Raw genomic sequence first — 17,972 nt, forward strand, 5'->3', positions numbered from 1 at the left:
AAACTTCAGTCCTCCGGGTGTTTTGGACTTCAACTCCCACCATTCCTAATGCCCATGCCTGGTATAAAATCTAGACTCTAGAAGAAATGGCGGTACCACAAATGGAATTGTAAATTAATTGTACATATCTGTTTAGAATGCTAGTTTTAGTGCCTCCAGTCAGATTCTTCTAAGGCACATGTGGGACTTATAGTAAGAAGAATGGAAAGAAGGACAAATGAGGGAATTTATTAAAAATATCCCAAAATGGAAATCAAATAAATTCAGAATTCAAAGAGATCTATTGACTGAAGTCACATACTATAGAATATAGCAGCAGTATCGTTGGCGTTAAATTTCATGCCTTGACTACTCGGTCCCATGAAAAATCCCTAATTTGTGTCATGATTTAATATTCTATGAAGACGGTGTATCTTGTAAAACTAGGCTAAGAGCTGGAATATTTTAAGGCTGAGTTAATAAAAAAAACTCCTGTGGGCACACAGATGCTTTGCATGAAGTTGTTTAGATGATATCTCAATTTAAAAGTAGCAAGAAGGATTGCAGAAGCAAATGGATATCATAGTGGCAAAGAGGCTAATGTGGTATGTTGAGAGAAATCTGAGGGGGATGGAAGAGAGTAACTATTGAGCAATGTCATTCTGCAACATGATCCATGGCTTAGCAAGCAAATGGTGCTTAACTGTATAGTTAACTATTCAGGCTTCATGTTTAGGAAGCAGCTCCCCCCCCCCATTCTGCTTCTCCATTCAGGCTGCATTTAAGGTGTTGTATTCTTATGTAAGCACCTTGCGACAGGAAATACATAGACGATTTGGAATCAATCCAAATAAGGGCAGCAGAGGTGCTTAAGGGATTATCGCAAATGACCTGTGATTAAAAGAGGGTTGAAGGAAGGATGAAAAGAAGGAAATGTTCAGAACCTCTAAAGTGGTTATCTGTGGCGAGAAACAGTAACTGATCCATACCTCACAACCTCTGAGGATGCCTGCCATAGATGTGGGCGAAACGTCAGGAGAGAATGCTTCTGGAACATGGCCACACAGCCCGAAAGACATACAACAACCCTCGACAACACATAGTAACTGAGCTTCTTGCCTGATCATATGAGAACAGGATCAAATCTTGCTCCATTCACATTCCTAAAAGAGTAACCAGAGCCAAGCAAGATTTTTCTTTATGGATATACATTAGGACAAATAGGTACACTTTTCTATGTTCTTGGATTTCATTCTTTATTGTACACGTACAATTGGTTGCATAAAATAAGAAATATCTATCTAATTTTTTTAAAAAATGACAGTTTTGTATATTGCCCTTCTAAGGAAGACTATAAAGCACAAGAGATCAATCTATATGGATTAGTGACTAGAGTGTTGGATTTGTTAATCTAGTATTCACTGAGATTGAACTTTACTGGATGGCCTTGCGTCACTCTCTCTTTGTGTTACCTATCTCATGCAGTTGTTGTCACAGAATTGTAGAGTTAGAAGAGACCACAAGGGCCATCCAGTTCAACCCCTGCAGGAACACACCATCAAACCACTTCTGGCAGATGGCCATCCAGTCTCGGTTTCAAAACCTCTACAGGAGACTCCAGCACACTCTGAGGCAGCATATTTCACTGACAAACAGCACTTACCAACAGGAAGTTCTTAATGTTTATGCAGTATCCGGTTTTTTGTCCCCCCCCCCCCCCCCCCCGCAATTTGTGATAATTGAGTGCTGTGTTAAATTTCAGCCAGATTCATTTTGGTTCCTCCAGTGCAGCTATATAGTATATTCTGGCAGAAGTCATTCATTTCAGTAAGGTTTGTTGGATGAATGGGCTTATTAACAAAAGACCCTCCCCATAAATGTATAGCAGAGTCAATTATTAGCAGCAGCGTGATTCAGCACCAGTAGCCAATAGTGATAAAAAGAACAAAAACACACAGGCCAATGTTATCTCTTCCTTAGGAGGCTTTTCTTTATAGCAAAATAATATGGTTGTACTATTTACAAAAATAAGATTTCCATAACAAAAATAAAGTTCTTTATACTTTCTTCTTTGCTTCCACGCTGGGCTTCTTTCTCATGCAGATAAACAGCTTTGCTCTCACAGAGCCTCCTCTCACACCAAACTTACACAGTAGCTTCACACAGTAGCTTCACACACAGCAGCCTTCACACTGGAGCTTCACACATGAGGCCTTCTCACACCAGGTCCTCTCACACCGAGGCATTCTCACACTCCTCAGGACGACACTAGCTTTGGCCCACTAACTCTAACAGGCTTTGGCCTACTCACTTTCCTCAGGATGACACTAGCTTATTTTACCCTTTCAGTGCTTGACTCACATTTTTGTCATTAAAAATACCTAGTTAATATTTTAATATTTCTGACAAGGTTTGCCTTGCTCCAAAGTTTCTAGCTTGTGTTTTAGTTTGCATTTTGGCTTGGGAAATGCAAATTAGGTGGGTTCACATTCAAAACAAGATAGAATGAATTTGTCACCCTGAGTTCTCATCCCTTGACTTATCACAGAAGTTTTCTGGGGTGGATTTTAGGTATGTGCTTGTGGAGAATGTATGCATAAGTAAATATTGCATTAGCTTTCAAAATATTCTTTTAAAGGTCAGGATGGGCACAATTCCAGCTATTATGGTTTTTCTGTCAGCTAATAGGTTTTTTTGTGCTTCCCATTCACAGGCTGTTAGGCAGAATGTCCACGGATGAGCGGCACCTCACCTCCAGCTGTGGGTCCTTCATCAAGACTGAGCCATCCAGCCCATCCTCAGGCATTGATGCCATCAGTCACCACAGTCCCAGCGGTTCATCTGATGCCAGCGGTGGTTACGGCCTCACTATGGGTGGCCACCCCAATGGCCTGGACTCACCACCCATGTTCAACAGTGCAGGGATTGGGGGTGGGCCCTGTCGCAAGCGGTACGAGGACTGCGCCAGCGCCATCATGGAAGACTCACCCACCAAGTGTGAGTACATGCTCAACGCCATTCCCAAGAGGCTGTGCCTAGTGTGCGGGGACATTGCATCGGGATACCACTATGGAGTGGCCTCCTGCGAAGCATGCAAAGCCTTCTTCAAGAGAACAATTCAAGGTATGGGACCTGGGCGGGTTGGCAAAGCAAGTGAGATACAGATGGAATGAGTAGTCAAAATGTATTTTTTTAAAAGATCAAAAATGTGTTTTTTCAGCCATGGGAAAACTGTATGATGAGAATCCTGAACAGGCAAGAATTTTCACAGTTCGGAAGGTTTTCTGTACAACACTCATACATGGTACAGAAGTCAGCAAATTCTGCACAGGAAATAGTATTTTCTATATAGACAATACTATTTATTAGTATAAATATTATTTTTACACATGGAAAATACTGTTTCCTGGGCAGAAAACGCTGGGCTTTTTTGTGAAATCACTCCCATGGAAATTTTGTGAGGATAAGTCCTGAATTGTGAACAGTTTCTGAAAAATGTACACTTTTTGAAGAATTTTTCCATAATAGGTTGCTGAAATTACTCATCATTTCAAGAATGAAATTAGTAAAGAATTACATCTCTAAAATGCAATAGGCAATGTGGAAAAGTAGGTTTCTCCATTTGGAGAAAGAAAGTGTCCCAGTGTTTTCTCAGGAACTGCAATGGTGAGGAATGTGATGGGACACTGAGTTTTCAGGAATATGAGGAAGGTAGATGCAATTCCATGATACACAGATGGCAATGAAAACTGAAAAACCCTTTGCACACATTAGTGTTTTATTAATCTGAACAAATTCTAAGTGACACTAACTACTTCCACACCTTCCTTGCTTTCTTCCAGTACCTTTTGTGCACATCTTTATTAATGATTTTTTAAATCCAGTCAGCGAACTTTTGGTATCTGCTGGGCTTTGGTCCCAGTACTCCCAGTAGATGCCCATACGCATGGATGCTCAAGTCCCTTTATATACAGCATTATAGTAAAATTGTGTCCCGTTAAATAATATGCCAAAACTAAAGTTTACTTTTTTGATTTTTTAAAATATTTGCAAGTTGTGAATGATGGAATCTATAAATACAGAATCCGTGAAATACTGAGGTCTAGTTGTACATTTATTTTCAGCTGTGTCTTGTGCAGTCAGTAATTGCAGTCATTTAATTGATAGACATTAGTTCATTCATATAATGAGGTAATTCGTTTTCTCCAAACCACAGCATTCTCTTCAGTGATGAAAAAGAACAATGAACTATGGGTGCTTTTGGAAGGAGCCTAAGATGAATTATTACTTGGTTCAATTCGGAAAATATAGCCTTCAACTGGAAAACGAGGAGATGATTTCTTGGGGAGGAGAGTCTATTCAGAGAATTGGGGAGCAGTGGGAAATTTCCATTTCCTTTTGGAGGCGAAATAGGGAACCACTTTGTGGGAATGACATTATGCTAACAGTCACAAGAGCCAGAGCTATAACTTTCAAGAATTCAGCATTTTTGGCATAGGGTTTGTAGAAAGCAGGTCTCTCTCTGTCTGTCTCTGTGTGTCTGTGTGATTAGAAAGGCGCTTGCTGAAATTACATATTTGTTCATGTGTGTTCTCATGTGGGCATGTGTGCATATAAATGTGTGCTTAAAAGCATACCGATTTTCAGATATTAGTGAAGTGATTCTTGCTACTGAGTCTTGATTATTGCTATATGCATAATATATACATAAACAATAGCTATCACTTGTCAGGACCCAGGCAGCAGAGCACCAATAACCATACACAGAGGCCAGAATCTATCTAATATCTTTATTAAGGAAATATGTAAAGTTAATAAAAGCAAGCGTATGAATTAGTCCAGGAGTAGACCTTTCAGGAAAGGTCAAAATTAGTCCAAAGAAGCAATGTCCAATATGAAATATTAAGGTCCAAAGTTGTAATCCAATAACCGAAACACTCACTTTGCCAGGCAAAGTGAGGGGAGATGACAAGGTCTTTTAGTCCATGAACTTGAACGAGGCTAGGAAGTAACTTGATTCTTGGAAAAACAAGGCTTGGATACAAGGCAGCAAGGAACGAGGAGCAAGGACAAGATCCGTGGTATTTACTTGGCAAAATCCGGGAAACAAGGCAAGGCTGGGTCTCGGAAAGCAAGGCAAAATCCGTGGAAGAACAAGGCTGGAAAACGAAGGCTTGAATCAGGAACAAAGGCTTGGAAGCGGAGTAGCTGTCCACACACACTACTCCAGTTGCTGACGAATTGACTCCGCAAGATCCCTCCGGGAGCAAGGAACCTAAATAGGCCTTGTTTTCCCCACCAGAGAACACTTCTCTGGGGAACCAGAAACGAAAGTCAATCTCTGTGTCCAGATGTATGACTCCCTAAAATTTCTCATGGGAACAGGCTTTAATCATCTGAATGCTTTGCTGCTATTCTCAAACTCCTGCGATTAGCCTGTTGCACTCCTTTCTGCTGGAGAATGTAATTACGGCGCGAAAAAGGGGGAGAACTCGACTCCGGGCTTGTTTGGGAGATTTCTGGAAGACAAGCCTCCTGCAGGTGCAAAGGCTCAATTTCTGGCTGAAATGGTTCCCTTTCTGGCTGAAATGGAGGAAAACCCAAGTTCTCCTCTTCGTCAGTCACAACAGCACTAGGAATGGGACTACATGGCCCATGAGTCATCACACTATCCCCCTCCTCAATCCCCCTCTCAAACTGGGACTCTCTCCCCGAGGCGCGAGGCCGCGGTTTGGCGGGATAGGTCTGATGGAAGCGGCGGGTTAGATCAGGAGCATGAACCGTGGAAGCGTCTTCCCAAGAGCGCTCTTCGGGGCCAAAACCCACCCAGTCAATGAGATATTGTAGGCGGCGGCGGTGAAAGCGAGAATCCAAAATGTCCTGAACCTCGAACTCTTCTTCTCCGTCCACCAGAACAGGGGCGGGGGCCGGCCGGTCTGCATCAGGGCGCACACCATCCGCCGGAAGGAGCAGGGAGCGATGGAACACTGGATGAATGCGCATAGAGCGCGGAAGTTGGAGTTTGAAAGTCACGGGGTTAAGTTGCGCCACCACTGGATAGGGACCAATGAAACGGGCATCTACCTTCCGGCAGGGACGGTGGGAGGGCAAAAAGCGAGTGGACAGAAGAACCCGGTCTCCTACCTTGATTTCGGGGCCCGGCTGGCGATGCTTGTCAGCGTGGCGTTTATAGTCCTCCTTGGCTTGGTCCAGTTGCTGGAGCAAAAGTTGCTGCACTGCTGTGAGTTCCTGCAGCCAGTCCTCTGCTGCGGGAACTTCTGAGGTTTCAATGACAGGAGGAAAGAAACGTGGATGGAAGCCATAGTTTGCAAAGAACGGGGTTTCCTTAATTGAAGCCTGGACCCCATTATTGTAGGCAAACTCCGACAGTGGTAACAGGGAAGCCCAATTGTCCTGTTGGTAGTTTACATAACAGCGAAGGTACTGTTCCAAAGTGGCATTGGTGCGCTCAGTTTGCCCATCTGTTTGAGGATGATGAGCCGAAGATAAACGAGAGTCTATGCCCAATAGTTTTTGTAGTGCCTTCCAGAAGCGAGAGGTGAATTGGGACCCACGGTCAGTGACCAAACTCTTGGGCAATCCATGCAATCTGAAAACATGTTGGAGAAATAGATCTGCAGTCTCTTTGGCCGTGGGAAGGCCTTCGCAGGGAATAAAATGGGCTAACTTGGTGAAAAGGTCCACCACCACTAGGATCGTGGTGAATCCACAGGAAGGTGGTAGATCAGTTATAAAATCCGCAGAGATTATTTCCCATGGGCGAGATGGGGTAGGAAGGGGATGCAGAAGCCCTGAGGGCTTTTCCCTTCTTGTCTTGGAGCGCTGGCATACTGGGCAGGTGTTGATATATTTTTCTACATCCTTGCGGATCTTGGGCCACCAGAAATCTCTTAGGATCAAATGCATAGTTTTGAATAGCCCGAAATGCCCTGCTGGCTTGCAGTCATGACACAAACGAAGTGCCTTTTCCCTGCCCGGTCCTGGGGGGATGTAAACATGATTTCTATAGCAAAGCAGCCCATCCTTAAGCGAAAAGGGAAAATGTAGTCCTTGGCGAAGTTGGTCCTGCGCCCAGGCATCTGCTTGCTGACTAGCCCTGATTTCTTGAGCACAAAGGGGCCCTAGAGTAGAGGGAGTTGATTCAATGGGAGTGGATTTGGTGTTCCCCACTGTGAGCGTGGCAAAGTTCCCGGGTTGTAGCAGCTGGGACTCAAAGGTCTCCTTGCGTCCTGCAGCGTATTCCGGTTTCCGTGACAGAGCATCTGCTTGCTTGGTCTGGGCTGGGGTTACATAATGAATTTGGAAGTTAAAACGTTCAAAGAATAAAGCCCAGCGTTGTTGTCTCTGATTTAGCTTGCGGGCAGTTCTTAGATGCTCTAGATTCCGATGATCAGTATGGACTTCAATGGGAAATTTGGCCCCTTCTAACCAATGTCTCCAAGTTTCAAAGGCTGCCTTTATGGCCAATAGTTCCTTTTCCCAAATGGTGTAGTTTCTCTCTGGTGCGGTCAATTGACGGGAATAAAAGGCACAAGGATGAAGATGATCTCCCACCGGTTGTAGGAGTACAGCCCCAATTGCTACATCGGAGGCGTCCGCCTGCACAACAAAAGGGGTTTCAGGATCTGGGTGCTGAAGGATTGGCTGGGACGTGAATAATTTCTTTAGTTGCTGGAACCCTTTCTCTGCTTGATCTGTCCAGCGGAAGGGCTGTTTCCCACGGATGCAGCTGGTGATTGGGTCAGACCAGCGGGCAAAATCTGGAATGAACTTGCGGTAATAGTTCGCGAACCCCAAGAATCATTGCACCTCTTTTTTGTTGGTTGGCGCCCGCCATTCCAATACTGCTGAAACTTTTGCCGGGTCCATGGAGAGCCCTAGTGGCGAGACGCGGTACCCCAGGAAATCTACCTCCTGTAGATCAAAAGCACATTTTTCCAGCTTGGCATAAAGTCCATGATCCCGCAAACGTTGTAACACCATTCTGACGTGGTTCTCATGTTCTGATTGTGATCTAGAAAACACCAAAAAATCGTCCAGGTAGATGATCAAGAACCGATCTAGATAATCCTGAAAGATGTCATTGACAAAATGCTGGAACGTTGCGGGAGCTCCACATAATCCATAATTCATAACTCGGGACTCGAATAATCCGAATTTAGTCTGGAAGGCGGTCTTCCACTCGTCCCCTTCTCTGATGCGAACTAGATTATACGCTCCCCGAAGATCCAGCTTGGTGTAGACCTTGGCTCCTCGAAGTCGGTCTAGTAGGTCCGAGATTAAGGGCAGGGGATAGCTGTTCCGCTTAGTGATATTGTTCAATGCTCTATAGTCCACCACCAAGCGTAATTCCCCTGACTTCTTTTTCACAAACATCACTGGGGAAGCGGCTGGGGATTGAGAGGGTCTGATGAATCCCTTGCGAAGGTTTGACTCTATGAACTCCCTGAGAGCTTCTTGCTCCGGTTCAGTCAGGGAGTAGAGATGTCCTCGCGGGATCGGGGCCCCCTCCACCAAGTCAATGGCACAGTCATAAGGTCTATGTGGGGGTAATCTCTCGGCCTCTTTTTCATTGAATACATCCCAATATTCTGAGTACTTCTTGGGCAAGGTGATAATGGGTTCAGTGTCTGTGGTATGGCAGATCTTAGCTACAAGGCAATGGTTTTGGCAATATTTTGAAGCAAACTGCAGTTCTCTGTTGGACCAGGAGATGCTTGGGTCGTGAAGTGTCAGCCATGGAATACCCAAAATCACAGGGAAATGGGGAACCTCGGTAACAAAGAAGGAAATCTCTTCCATATGTTCCCTTATCCACATTCTGGTGGGTTCCGACCACTGACTTACGGGACCCGTCTTGAGGGGGCGGCCATCGATGGCTTGCACCACACGGGCATTCTTGAAATCATGATATTGTAATCCCAGAGAGTCGGCATACTCTCTATCAATGAAATTGTTGGTGGCTCCGGAGTCTATCATGGCATGGACCATGACGGGTCCTTTTTTTGCTGACCACAAGGTGACCACTAGAAGAAACAGGACCCCGGTTGGCGGCTCTTGAATGGGTTTTTTGACCGGGTTGGCGAGCCTCTCTACGCCCGGTCGCTGGCTTCCCCCGCCGGCTGTGCGCCAGCCGCCTCAGACGTCTTCGTCTCCGTGGAGGACGCCGCCGCCAGACGGGCGGCGGGCTTCCCTTTGGCTGGGCATTCTCTGGCGAAGTGGCCCCCGTTTCCGCAGTACCAACAGAGATTTAGGCGTTGGCGGCGGGCCTTCTCGGCGGCATCTAATCTGGGACGCACATTGCCCAACTGCATCGGCACCTCCTCGCTCCCTCTGGGGTATGGGGCTGGTGGCGGGGGTCTCCATACTGGGCGCGGCTGGATGCCGGTGGGAGCGGGAGGTTTCACCCCAGCTCTACCGCTCTGGCCTCGGACCCATTGTTTTCTGTTGGCAAGCATGACTTCAGCTCGTAAACATTGATCAATGAGTGCTTCAAGAGAGTGGGGAGGATCCACCTTGGAGATTTCTTCCAGCATCTCAATGTTGAGGCCCTCCCGAAATTGTCCTCTAAGGGCTACATCGTTCCATCCAGTGTTGTGGGCCAGCACTCGGAACTCGGCTATGTACTGGGACAAGGGTCTGTCCCCTTGGGAGAGGCGCCGGAGTTTGTGGCCGGCTGCCTCCAAATTGTCCTCGATTCCCCAGGTCTCCTTAAGGTGATCCAAGAAGTGTTGCGCTGACCTTAGATGTGGGGAGGCTTGGTCGAACAGTGCCGTCGCCCAGTTGGCCGCTGGCCCGTCTAGGAGACTGTAAACCCACGCCACCTTGATGTCTTCTTGGGGAAACTCGGCAGCACGGGCCTCTAGATAAGCCTGGCATTGACGACGGAAAACATGAACCTTAGAAGCTTCTCCAGAAAACTTGGTTGGCAACGCCATGGCCGGGAGACGGATTCCGCGTTCCTTCAAACCCTTTATTTCCCCATCCTGCGCATTGAGCTTATCACGGATCCGGTCCACCTCATCCTTGTCGATGGTGTAGCTGATCGGTTGGCCACCCGGCCCGGCTCCGGTAGACATTCTGGCCTAGGTTAATTGGTGCTTAGGGTGGCGGAGTCAAACTGTCAGGACCCAGGCAGCAGAGCACCAATAACCATACACAGAGGCCAGAATCTATCTAATATCTTTATTAAGGAAATATGTAAAGTTAATAAAAGCAAGCGTATGAATTAGTCCAGGAGTAGACCTTTCAGGAAAGGTCAAAATTAGTCCAAAGAAGCAATGTCCAATATGAAATATTAAGGTCCAAAGTTGTAATCCAATAACCGAAACACTCACTTTGCCAGGCAAAGTGAGGGGAGATGACAAGGTCTTTTAGTCCATGAACTTGAACGAGGCTAGGAAGTAACTTGATTCTTGGAAAAACAAGGCTTGGATACAAGGCAGCAAGGAACGAGGAGCAAGGACAAGATCCGTGGTATTTACTTGGCAAAATCCGGGAAACAAGGCAAGGCTGGGTCTCGGAAAGCAAGGCAAAATCCGTGGAAGAACAAGGCTGGAAAACGAAGGCTTGAATCAGGAACAAAGGCTTGGAAGCGGAGTAGCTGTCCACACACACTACTCCAGTTGCTGACGAATTGACTCCGCAAGATCCCTCCGGGAGCAAGGAACCTAAATAGGCCTTGTTTTCCCCACCAGAGAACACTTCTCTGGGGAACCAGAAACGAAAGTCAATCTCTGTGTCCAGATGTATGACTCCCTAAAATTTCTCATGGGAACAGGCTTTAATCATCTGAATGCTTTGCTGCTATTCTCAAACTCCTGCGATTAGCCTGTTGCACTCCTTTCTGCTGGAGAATGTAATTACGGCGCGAAAAAGGGGGAGAACTCGACTCCGGGCTTGTTTGGGAGATTTCTGGAAGACAAGCCTCCTGCAGGTGCAAAGGCTCAATTTCTGGCTGAAATGGTTCCCTTTCTGGCTGAAATGGAGGAAAACCCAAGTTCTCCTCTTCGTCAGTCACAACAGCACTAGGAATGGGACTACATGGCCCATGAGTCATCACATCACTTGACAATTCAGCCTTCTGAGTCAAGTATTGCCATCAGAAACTGGTTACATTGGTGGCGTTGTCACAGTTGGATTCTCATGTTTTGCTCCAAATTGGTGGTCTTCAAGTTTTATATTTGTGGGTGATGGCAGTGATTCATTTATTTATGCCTCTGCAGACAAGGTTGCAAAAATGGGAAGACATTCTTCCTTTGAAGAAAGGTATTTTTATATCAAAATTACAGAGTGAATTTTACAAGGTGTTATATGGCCTAGACAATAATGCTGAGAAAATTTGAAGGCAATAGTACAAGATTGCAATGTAGGCGGATTGATTCAGTCAGGGCAGCCATGACCCTTACTTTGGAAGACCTGATCAAGGCTAAAAAGATAATTTGGAGGGCCCTCATTCATGGTCACAATACATTGGAGGGCCCTCATTCAGAGTCATCACACATTGAAATTGATACACTCCAGTCTGAATACTTTCATGAAACACAACAACTGCAAAAAGGGGTATAGTTAGAAGTCTATAGGTCAATGGATATAGGAAATCCAGGTTTTCTTCCCTTAAAAAACACTTTTATATCTCCCCAAGAATTGATTTTCAGCATGGGCACTCCAGAAATCTTTCCACTTTTAGGGTTTCATCAAAAGAAGTGATTTCTATTTAGTTGCATCATTTCTGCTGCTGTTAGAACATTATTGATTACTCCTTGGAAGGGGAAACCCCTCCTTCCTATGCCCCCTGTTCCACTTTCTAGCCTAGATGCTTTTAATTCCATTCATTTGATCTTTTTAATAGTAAAGGGAGAAAGTGTGCCATCCCAAATTATATAAACTATTATAGTGGACCTTCTTTTTCCACCAAAGACTTTCAATGGTAAATGATCTACTTACCTGAAAATTAAATTGTAAAAACTAAATCTGACATGGTAATTTCTTTCGCTTTAATTTTAATTTTTAATTCTGAGATAAAACTAAAATTCCCTTGAAAATGCTTTACACTTAAAGACTGCTGCATGCCATGCCACCTTCACAGTAAACCTATTTTTTTAAACAGGAGTGGCTTGCTTCATGATATCTCTAACTGGGTGGAAAAGTTGCTTTTCTCAAATTTCTTCCTTCTGCAACAACAATCAAAAGGATAGTAACCTGGTTCTATACATAATCAGACTGTTCCCATAAAGTCTTGCATCCTGGTTGGTTGAAGGAATGAATGTAACTTATATAAGCAGTATCAGTTCTTTAGTAGAGTCAGGTCCCGTCCTGGATTAAGATGATGATGATGATAAATCTTTATTTATATCCCACTTTTCTCACTCACGGGACCCAAATCAGCCTACAACATATTAAAATCATGTAAATGACAATCCAAATACATTGATAAAAATATAAGACATTATAAAATAAACAGTTTAAAAGAACAATAATATACATTCACATTCTTGTGGCATTGTGTCAGATTATATTGCACTTTGTTTCAGTCCATAAACATTATGGTGTTTCTTATCAATCCAGCTTAGTTTCCATCACTAAAGGCCTGTCTGAACAGGAAGGTTTTTAATTGGTTCTTGAAGAAAGTGAGGGAGCTGTTTTAATTTTTATTGGGAGGGCGTTCCACAGAGCTGGGGCGGCCACTAAAAATGCCCTTTCCCTTGTCGATGTTAGTCACATTTGCGATGGTAGTGGAAGCGAGAGTAGGGCCTCACCTGAAGATCTTAGAGAGCAGGCAGATTGGTATGAGGATATGTGGTCAGATAAGTAAGATGAATTTGAACTGTTTAGGGCTTTAAAGATCAAAACCAGCACTTTTAATTTGTCTTGGAAACAAATTGGCATCCAGTGCAGGTGTTGTAGCAGAGGGGTTGTACGCTCTCTGGGTCCAGCACCTGTAAGTAACCTGGTTGCAGCTCTTTGAAGGAATTTAATTTATTTTATTTTATTTACATTTACAGTATTTATATTCCGCCTTTCTCACCCCGAAGGGGACTCAGGGCAGATCACAATGTGCACATATAATGGCAAACATTCAATGCCATATAAACCTAGAGACAGAGACAGAGAAGCAGAGGCGATTTAACATTCTCCAGATTCCAGCTTCCTGGGGAGATGCTCGATTCCGGCCATGGGGAAGCAGCTGCTTCGTCATCCACTGTGGCATCTTGATGGATACTTCCTCATTCCAAACGGGAGCTGGACGAGTTTTATGGTGTCATAAATTAGTTAAATTTGCCTCGCCGCAGAGCGGTACCTAAATTCCTACTTGATAGATGCAACTATATTTCGGTTGCTTAGGTCAACAACGAGCAGGGGCTATTTTTTATTTTAATTGTCGGCTGCTCACCCCGGCAGGGGCTGGCCTCGAACTCACGACCTCTTGGCCAGAGTGATTTATTGCAGCTGGCTACTTAACCAGCTGTGCCACAGTCCGGGCACTCTTCAGGGGCTGCAATGACTATCCAGTCCAACCTCCTGCCATACAGCAATACACAATTTTTCATCATTTCCATCAACCTGCTCTTCATTCTTCTTTCTATCAAACAAATAGTGTTTCTGTCCTCCATGTTAAGCATGTTCAGACATTAACATTATTCATATTAACAATATCTTGTCCTATACTTTGGAGAGGTCCAGTCCTTTTCTTAAGAGGGGAGCTTAGATGCTGTATGTTTTCAGCAAGAGCATTAATAAACATCTTGAACACTGCACTGGTTCAGAGGAATATGAAAATGTGCATACACCATATTGTCCAACTATATGGTGTATTGTCCAACTATATGATTCCTCCTCTTCCATTTCTGAAAACTAATTATGAACTCAGACATATTGCTAAGTTTGTTAGCTTGTAAAACCTGTTGTGTAGCTGCTAATTAATAATATAGGTGTCTGTGTCTATGTTTGTTTATGTCCATGTGTGTGTATATGTGCATTGTGCACATATGGGATGTACAGAAAAAATATTGCTGCCAAAATGGTTTTGCAAGAAAAAATGTTCTTGTGCTTACAATGAGTTATTGTATTTGCACAAAATCTTCTTAATCTTTTTATTTGACAGAATAATTGGGGGGAAAATTGTATACATTGAATGAAATGTGCAGCCTGGTTTGCATAAGAATGGATATCTTGTAAACAACTCTTTTCACAAATACAGATGGATCAGTTTATGCTTGTAATATGTCACTTTTGCATGTGTTTATTCCCAAATCCATTCCACACCAGTTCTGCTTTCATCTGTTCTTTTTAGAATCTGAATGAAGATTTGAGGTTTAATATGTGTTTTACACACATTTTCTCTGAATAAATTTAGAAGCATATTTTATTTTGTGTGCATGTATAATTTATTGAGCTGAGAAATGAATCCCAAAATGTGTGGTTCAAAATTCCAAAACAACTGCATTCTATACTATGATTAGTCTGTGTTCCATGTATCAGATCATATTGAAATTCAAAGAGAACTAATTCATCAAGTATCCCTAACTTTCTCCTCAGATCTTAAGTGAAGCCTAAGAAGCATTAATACAAGAGAGATCATAGTTGATATTCCACACAACAATTAATACAGATTGAGTGTAGCTCAGTTTAGTTTTGCTTAGCTTATTGGGAAGGAATATGTATACAGTATGACTCTTGTATCCATGTTTCTAGACCTATGACCTCATCAGATGGCGCTATTTTCGACAGCATATGCTGGTTCAGCTATCCTTTGGCCATGGAGACTACCTGCTTCCATCCCATGACATACAGCTACTTCTGGTGGGCCTCATGGCTAAACTACCGCTTAACCGGCGTATGCTGCCATGGCAGCAACACAGGAGCCTTCCCATGTTGCATTGGCAACAATGCGGGGAAGCTAGGTGGCAGATCCTTTCCCCTGTGGGATGGGATTTCCAGTAAGTCAGGCAATGCGAGGCGTGGGGTGATGGGTTCCTAAGCCCGTGACAGGCACTGCCGGATTTGCCCCAATCCATGGCGATTCCAGCAGCCAATATTATCAGGTCCTTTCTGAGGATACTTGAACCAATAGATAGTGTGGTCTAAGGATACCATAGAGAAGACATATCATTTTGGATGTGAATAAATGAAACTGCAGATACTTAGGCCTGCAGATATGGGGGTCATACTGAATTTTCATATAAGAATTTACTTCTCTTAATAGATTGTCCAGTCACTAGTACTTTGAACAAAACTGGGCTGGCATGTTTGTACGCTAAATCTTGTGTAACAGAAAAAAATGATACAAACTAAAGAGTGCTATTGTACTCCTTTAAAAACCATAGTGCAATTATTTTGGTTTTTTTCCATTTTGGGTTTCCATCAAGAAAAAAAGATAGAGGAAGGGGTTAGGGAAATATGAGAGGACTGGTAAATTGCATGTGAAAGTTGTAGGGCATTCTATAACAAATCACTACTCTCACATTTAAAAGGTGCATTAGTGGAATCCTCTATTATATGCAGTCACAACATTCAGATTATGTTGTGTTCACCAGTGTCTCATCCTAGACTTGCTTTCTGTTTACACAGAAAATGACACTAAATTTATCCATGGATTGTATCCAAATCCATAATTTTGGAGCAAAACTGTCCTTGGTTTTTATTTGTTCATTGCCTGGGGCCATTGTGGGTTGGGAGACAATACAGAAATACTTTGTACAAACAACTAAATAGATACACATTTTCTCAGCATAGTCTACACTTGAGACCTCATCAAATGCAGGGTCTCTCTCTCTCTCTCTCCCCTTCATTTCTACACACTTTAAAAACATTTTAAAGATGGAATTCCATAGAGCCCATTATATGACGCAAGACTACTTCCATCAATTCCCCATGGGATCCCATTCTTAAACTGTTTCTAAGTGTGTAGAAATTGAGGTTTTGGAGTTGGGGAGCAATCGTCTTCAGAGCTTAAGAAGTAGATCTCCAATGATGCTGTTGCTGTTTTCAAACCATGTTATTTAGTTATGCATGGCCAAATAGGATCATTCCCTGGCTCAAAGCAAGTTGGTAAACATGCGCACATATGAGCACACAAGGACACATGCTTCTTTTGCTACTGCTCATTGGCATGCACACCTTCCTGCTCTGGTTGCCAAAGGTACCCCGGAGTTCTTTCAGCTGCTGTCTGCCAGATCACCTCTAGTCCACAGCGACGGAAGTGGCAGCATGACTGCCAGCCGGTGGAAGGCTGCTGGAATCCCGATGAGTTAATCTCATCACTTTATCACAGGGCACTTACAGAAATTGCAAGGCAGCCTGAGAAGCTCTGTTCTGCTGGCAGCCAGCCTCTGGACCCATAAAAGAAATTGAGAGACCCGGAGGAAGAAATAAAGCAACAACGACAACAAAAACACAGAAGGAACTTTGCTAAAGACAGTAGACAATTTTGCACTATTTTTGTTTGACTGTGGCTGTGTCACGTGTGTCTTATTTCTTCTTCCCAAATAAGGATAAAGGTGGGAGCAGTGGTGGATAGTGGTTTGAATGTCAGTAGAGTGAGGTGATCCATTCCAGGGTTTTGTCTCAACATTAAAGATCTTAGAAGTAGTTCTGCGCTTTTTTAAAAAAGAAAATCAACAACATTTTTAATAATGTTTCACGATGTTGCCAATTTGTCTATTTTAAAAATTATAAAGTCTCCCCTGACTTGTGTGTCCTCTCTCTCCTTCATATGAATCATATCTTCTTCAAGTCAAAAATGATCCCATTCTCTTTCTCTCCAAAACAAAATCCAAAATGAGCCAAACCAGTCTATGTTGTTTTTACCTGTACATCATGCTTTTAATCCCAGTGTTGGGAGTTATCAGAACAAAAGCATCCCAAATTGTTTTGGTTTTGGCTCCTGGCACTACTGTTAATTTTAGTCTTGTAACTATTGTTTGTTTGTGTGTGTGTTTGTTTGTTTAGTGCTTCATTTTTGCATTATGTTCCTCAGAACATAGGAAAATACTATGAAACTAACAATAACAAATGAGTTCATCAAACCTCTGCCCCAAAATTTGTGGTTCTGATTGGCCTGCTATTGGTTGTTGATAGCAACTAAGGACATGTGCCCATTAAGGAGCTTGTAGACGTTAGGATTGTGATAGGCTTTTGCATTGGGGATAATATCTGGGAGCAAGTGTGTTTGTGGTAGACTGTGGAGGTCCTCTTGTGCCTTTTGTTTCTGCTTGATTTCCTCTGCCATATCACGGAACTATTCACACAAGATGTTTGTCTTTTAGATTACATTCAACTCTCCATATACATGGATTCTGCATCCAAGGATTCAATCCATAGCTTGAAAACATTAAAAAATCTAAAAGGCAAAGCTTAGTTTTGCCATTTTACATAAAGCACACCATTTTACTGTGACATTGTTGATAATGGGACTTGAGCACCCACTGATTTTAGAATCCACAGGGGTGGATGAATTCCTAGAACTAAACTCCAGCAGATACCAAGGACCTGTTAAACTTTGTGAAACAAGATGGCTGTTTGTAAACTCTGTGTTCTGTACTGTTCAAAATGGGAACTTTTCCAGCCACAAAACTAAGAAGGCCTGATGTCCATAAAATCTAGTGTTATTCAAATACATTTGAGGGGAAAAGGCTCAGCACATATATAAACCACTTTTTTGATGCATGTCAGCTTGCTTGAGTTGCTATATGGCTATCAAGGGTGTTCACTTGTTACTGATGCGGCTCACCTTTCCCTTGTTGGGCTTTGGATCCTTTTGCACAGTTTCAGGGAAGGAGGGAAACAAGTCACAGGCCCAGCTTTTCTATTTTGGTGACTGTGGTGAATAGAATTGGGCTGCAACTTTGTGATCTGAGTTACACCTTAGTTGAGTTCCATTAATCGCTTCAAGCATCATGCAAGGTAAACTGTCAACAGATAGTTTTCTAAGGCTGCACGACAGCAACTACCTTGTCACACAGCTGCAGGAG

The 17,972-nt window shown here is 43.4% G+C and overlaps 1 protein-coding gene across 5 annotated transcripts in view; it reads left to right on the forward strand.

The window, feature by feature from the left end:
• Positions 1–17,972, forward strand: part of esrrb (estrogen related receptor beta) — a 196,990-nt gene that overhangs the window by 134,699 nt on the left and 44,319 nt on the right. For all 5 annotated transcript variants that reach the window (XM_008121419.2, XM_008121249.3, XM_062968333.1 and 2 more), the window contains one exon: positions 2,693–3,102. In XM_008121419.2, the coding sequence (XP_008119626.1) occupies positions 2,706–3,102 (397 nt within the window). In that variant the 5' untranslated portion in view covers positions 2,693–2,705. The remainder of the gene's footprint in view (positions 1–2,692; positions 3,103–17,972) is intronic.

The sequence above is a fragment of the Anolis carolinensis genome, chromosome 1 (genome assembly GCF_035594765.1).
Source record: "Anolis carolinensis isolate JA03-04 chromosome 1, rAnoCar3.1.pri, whole genome shotgun sequence".
Lineage (NCBI taxonomy): Eukaryota > Metazoa > Chordata > Lepidosauria > Squamata > Dactyloidae > Anolis > Anolis carolinensis.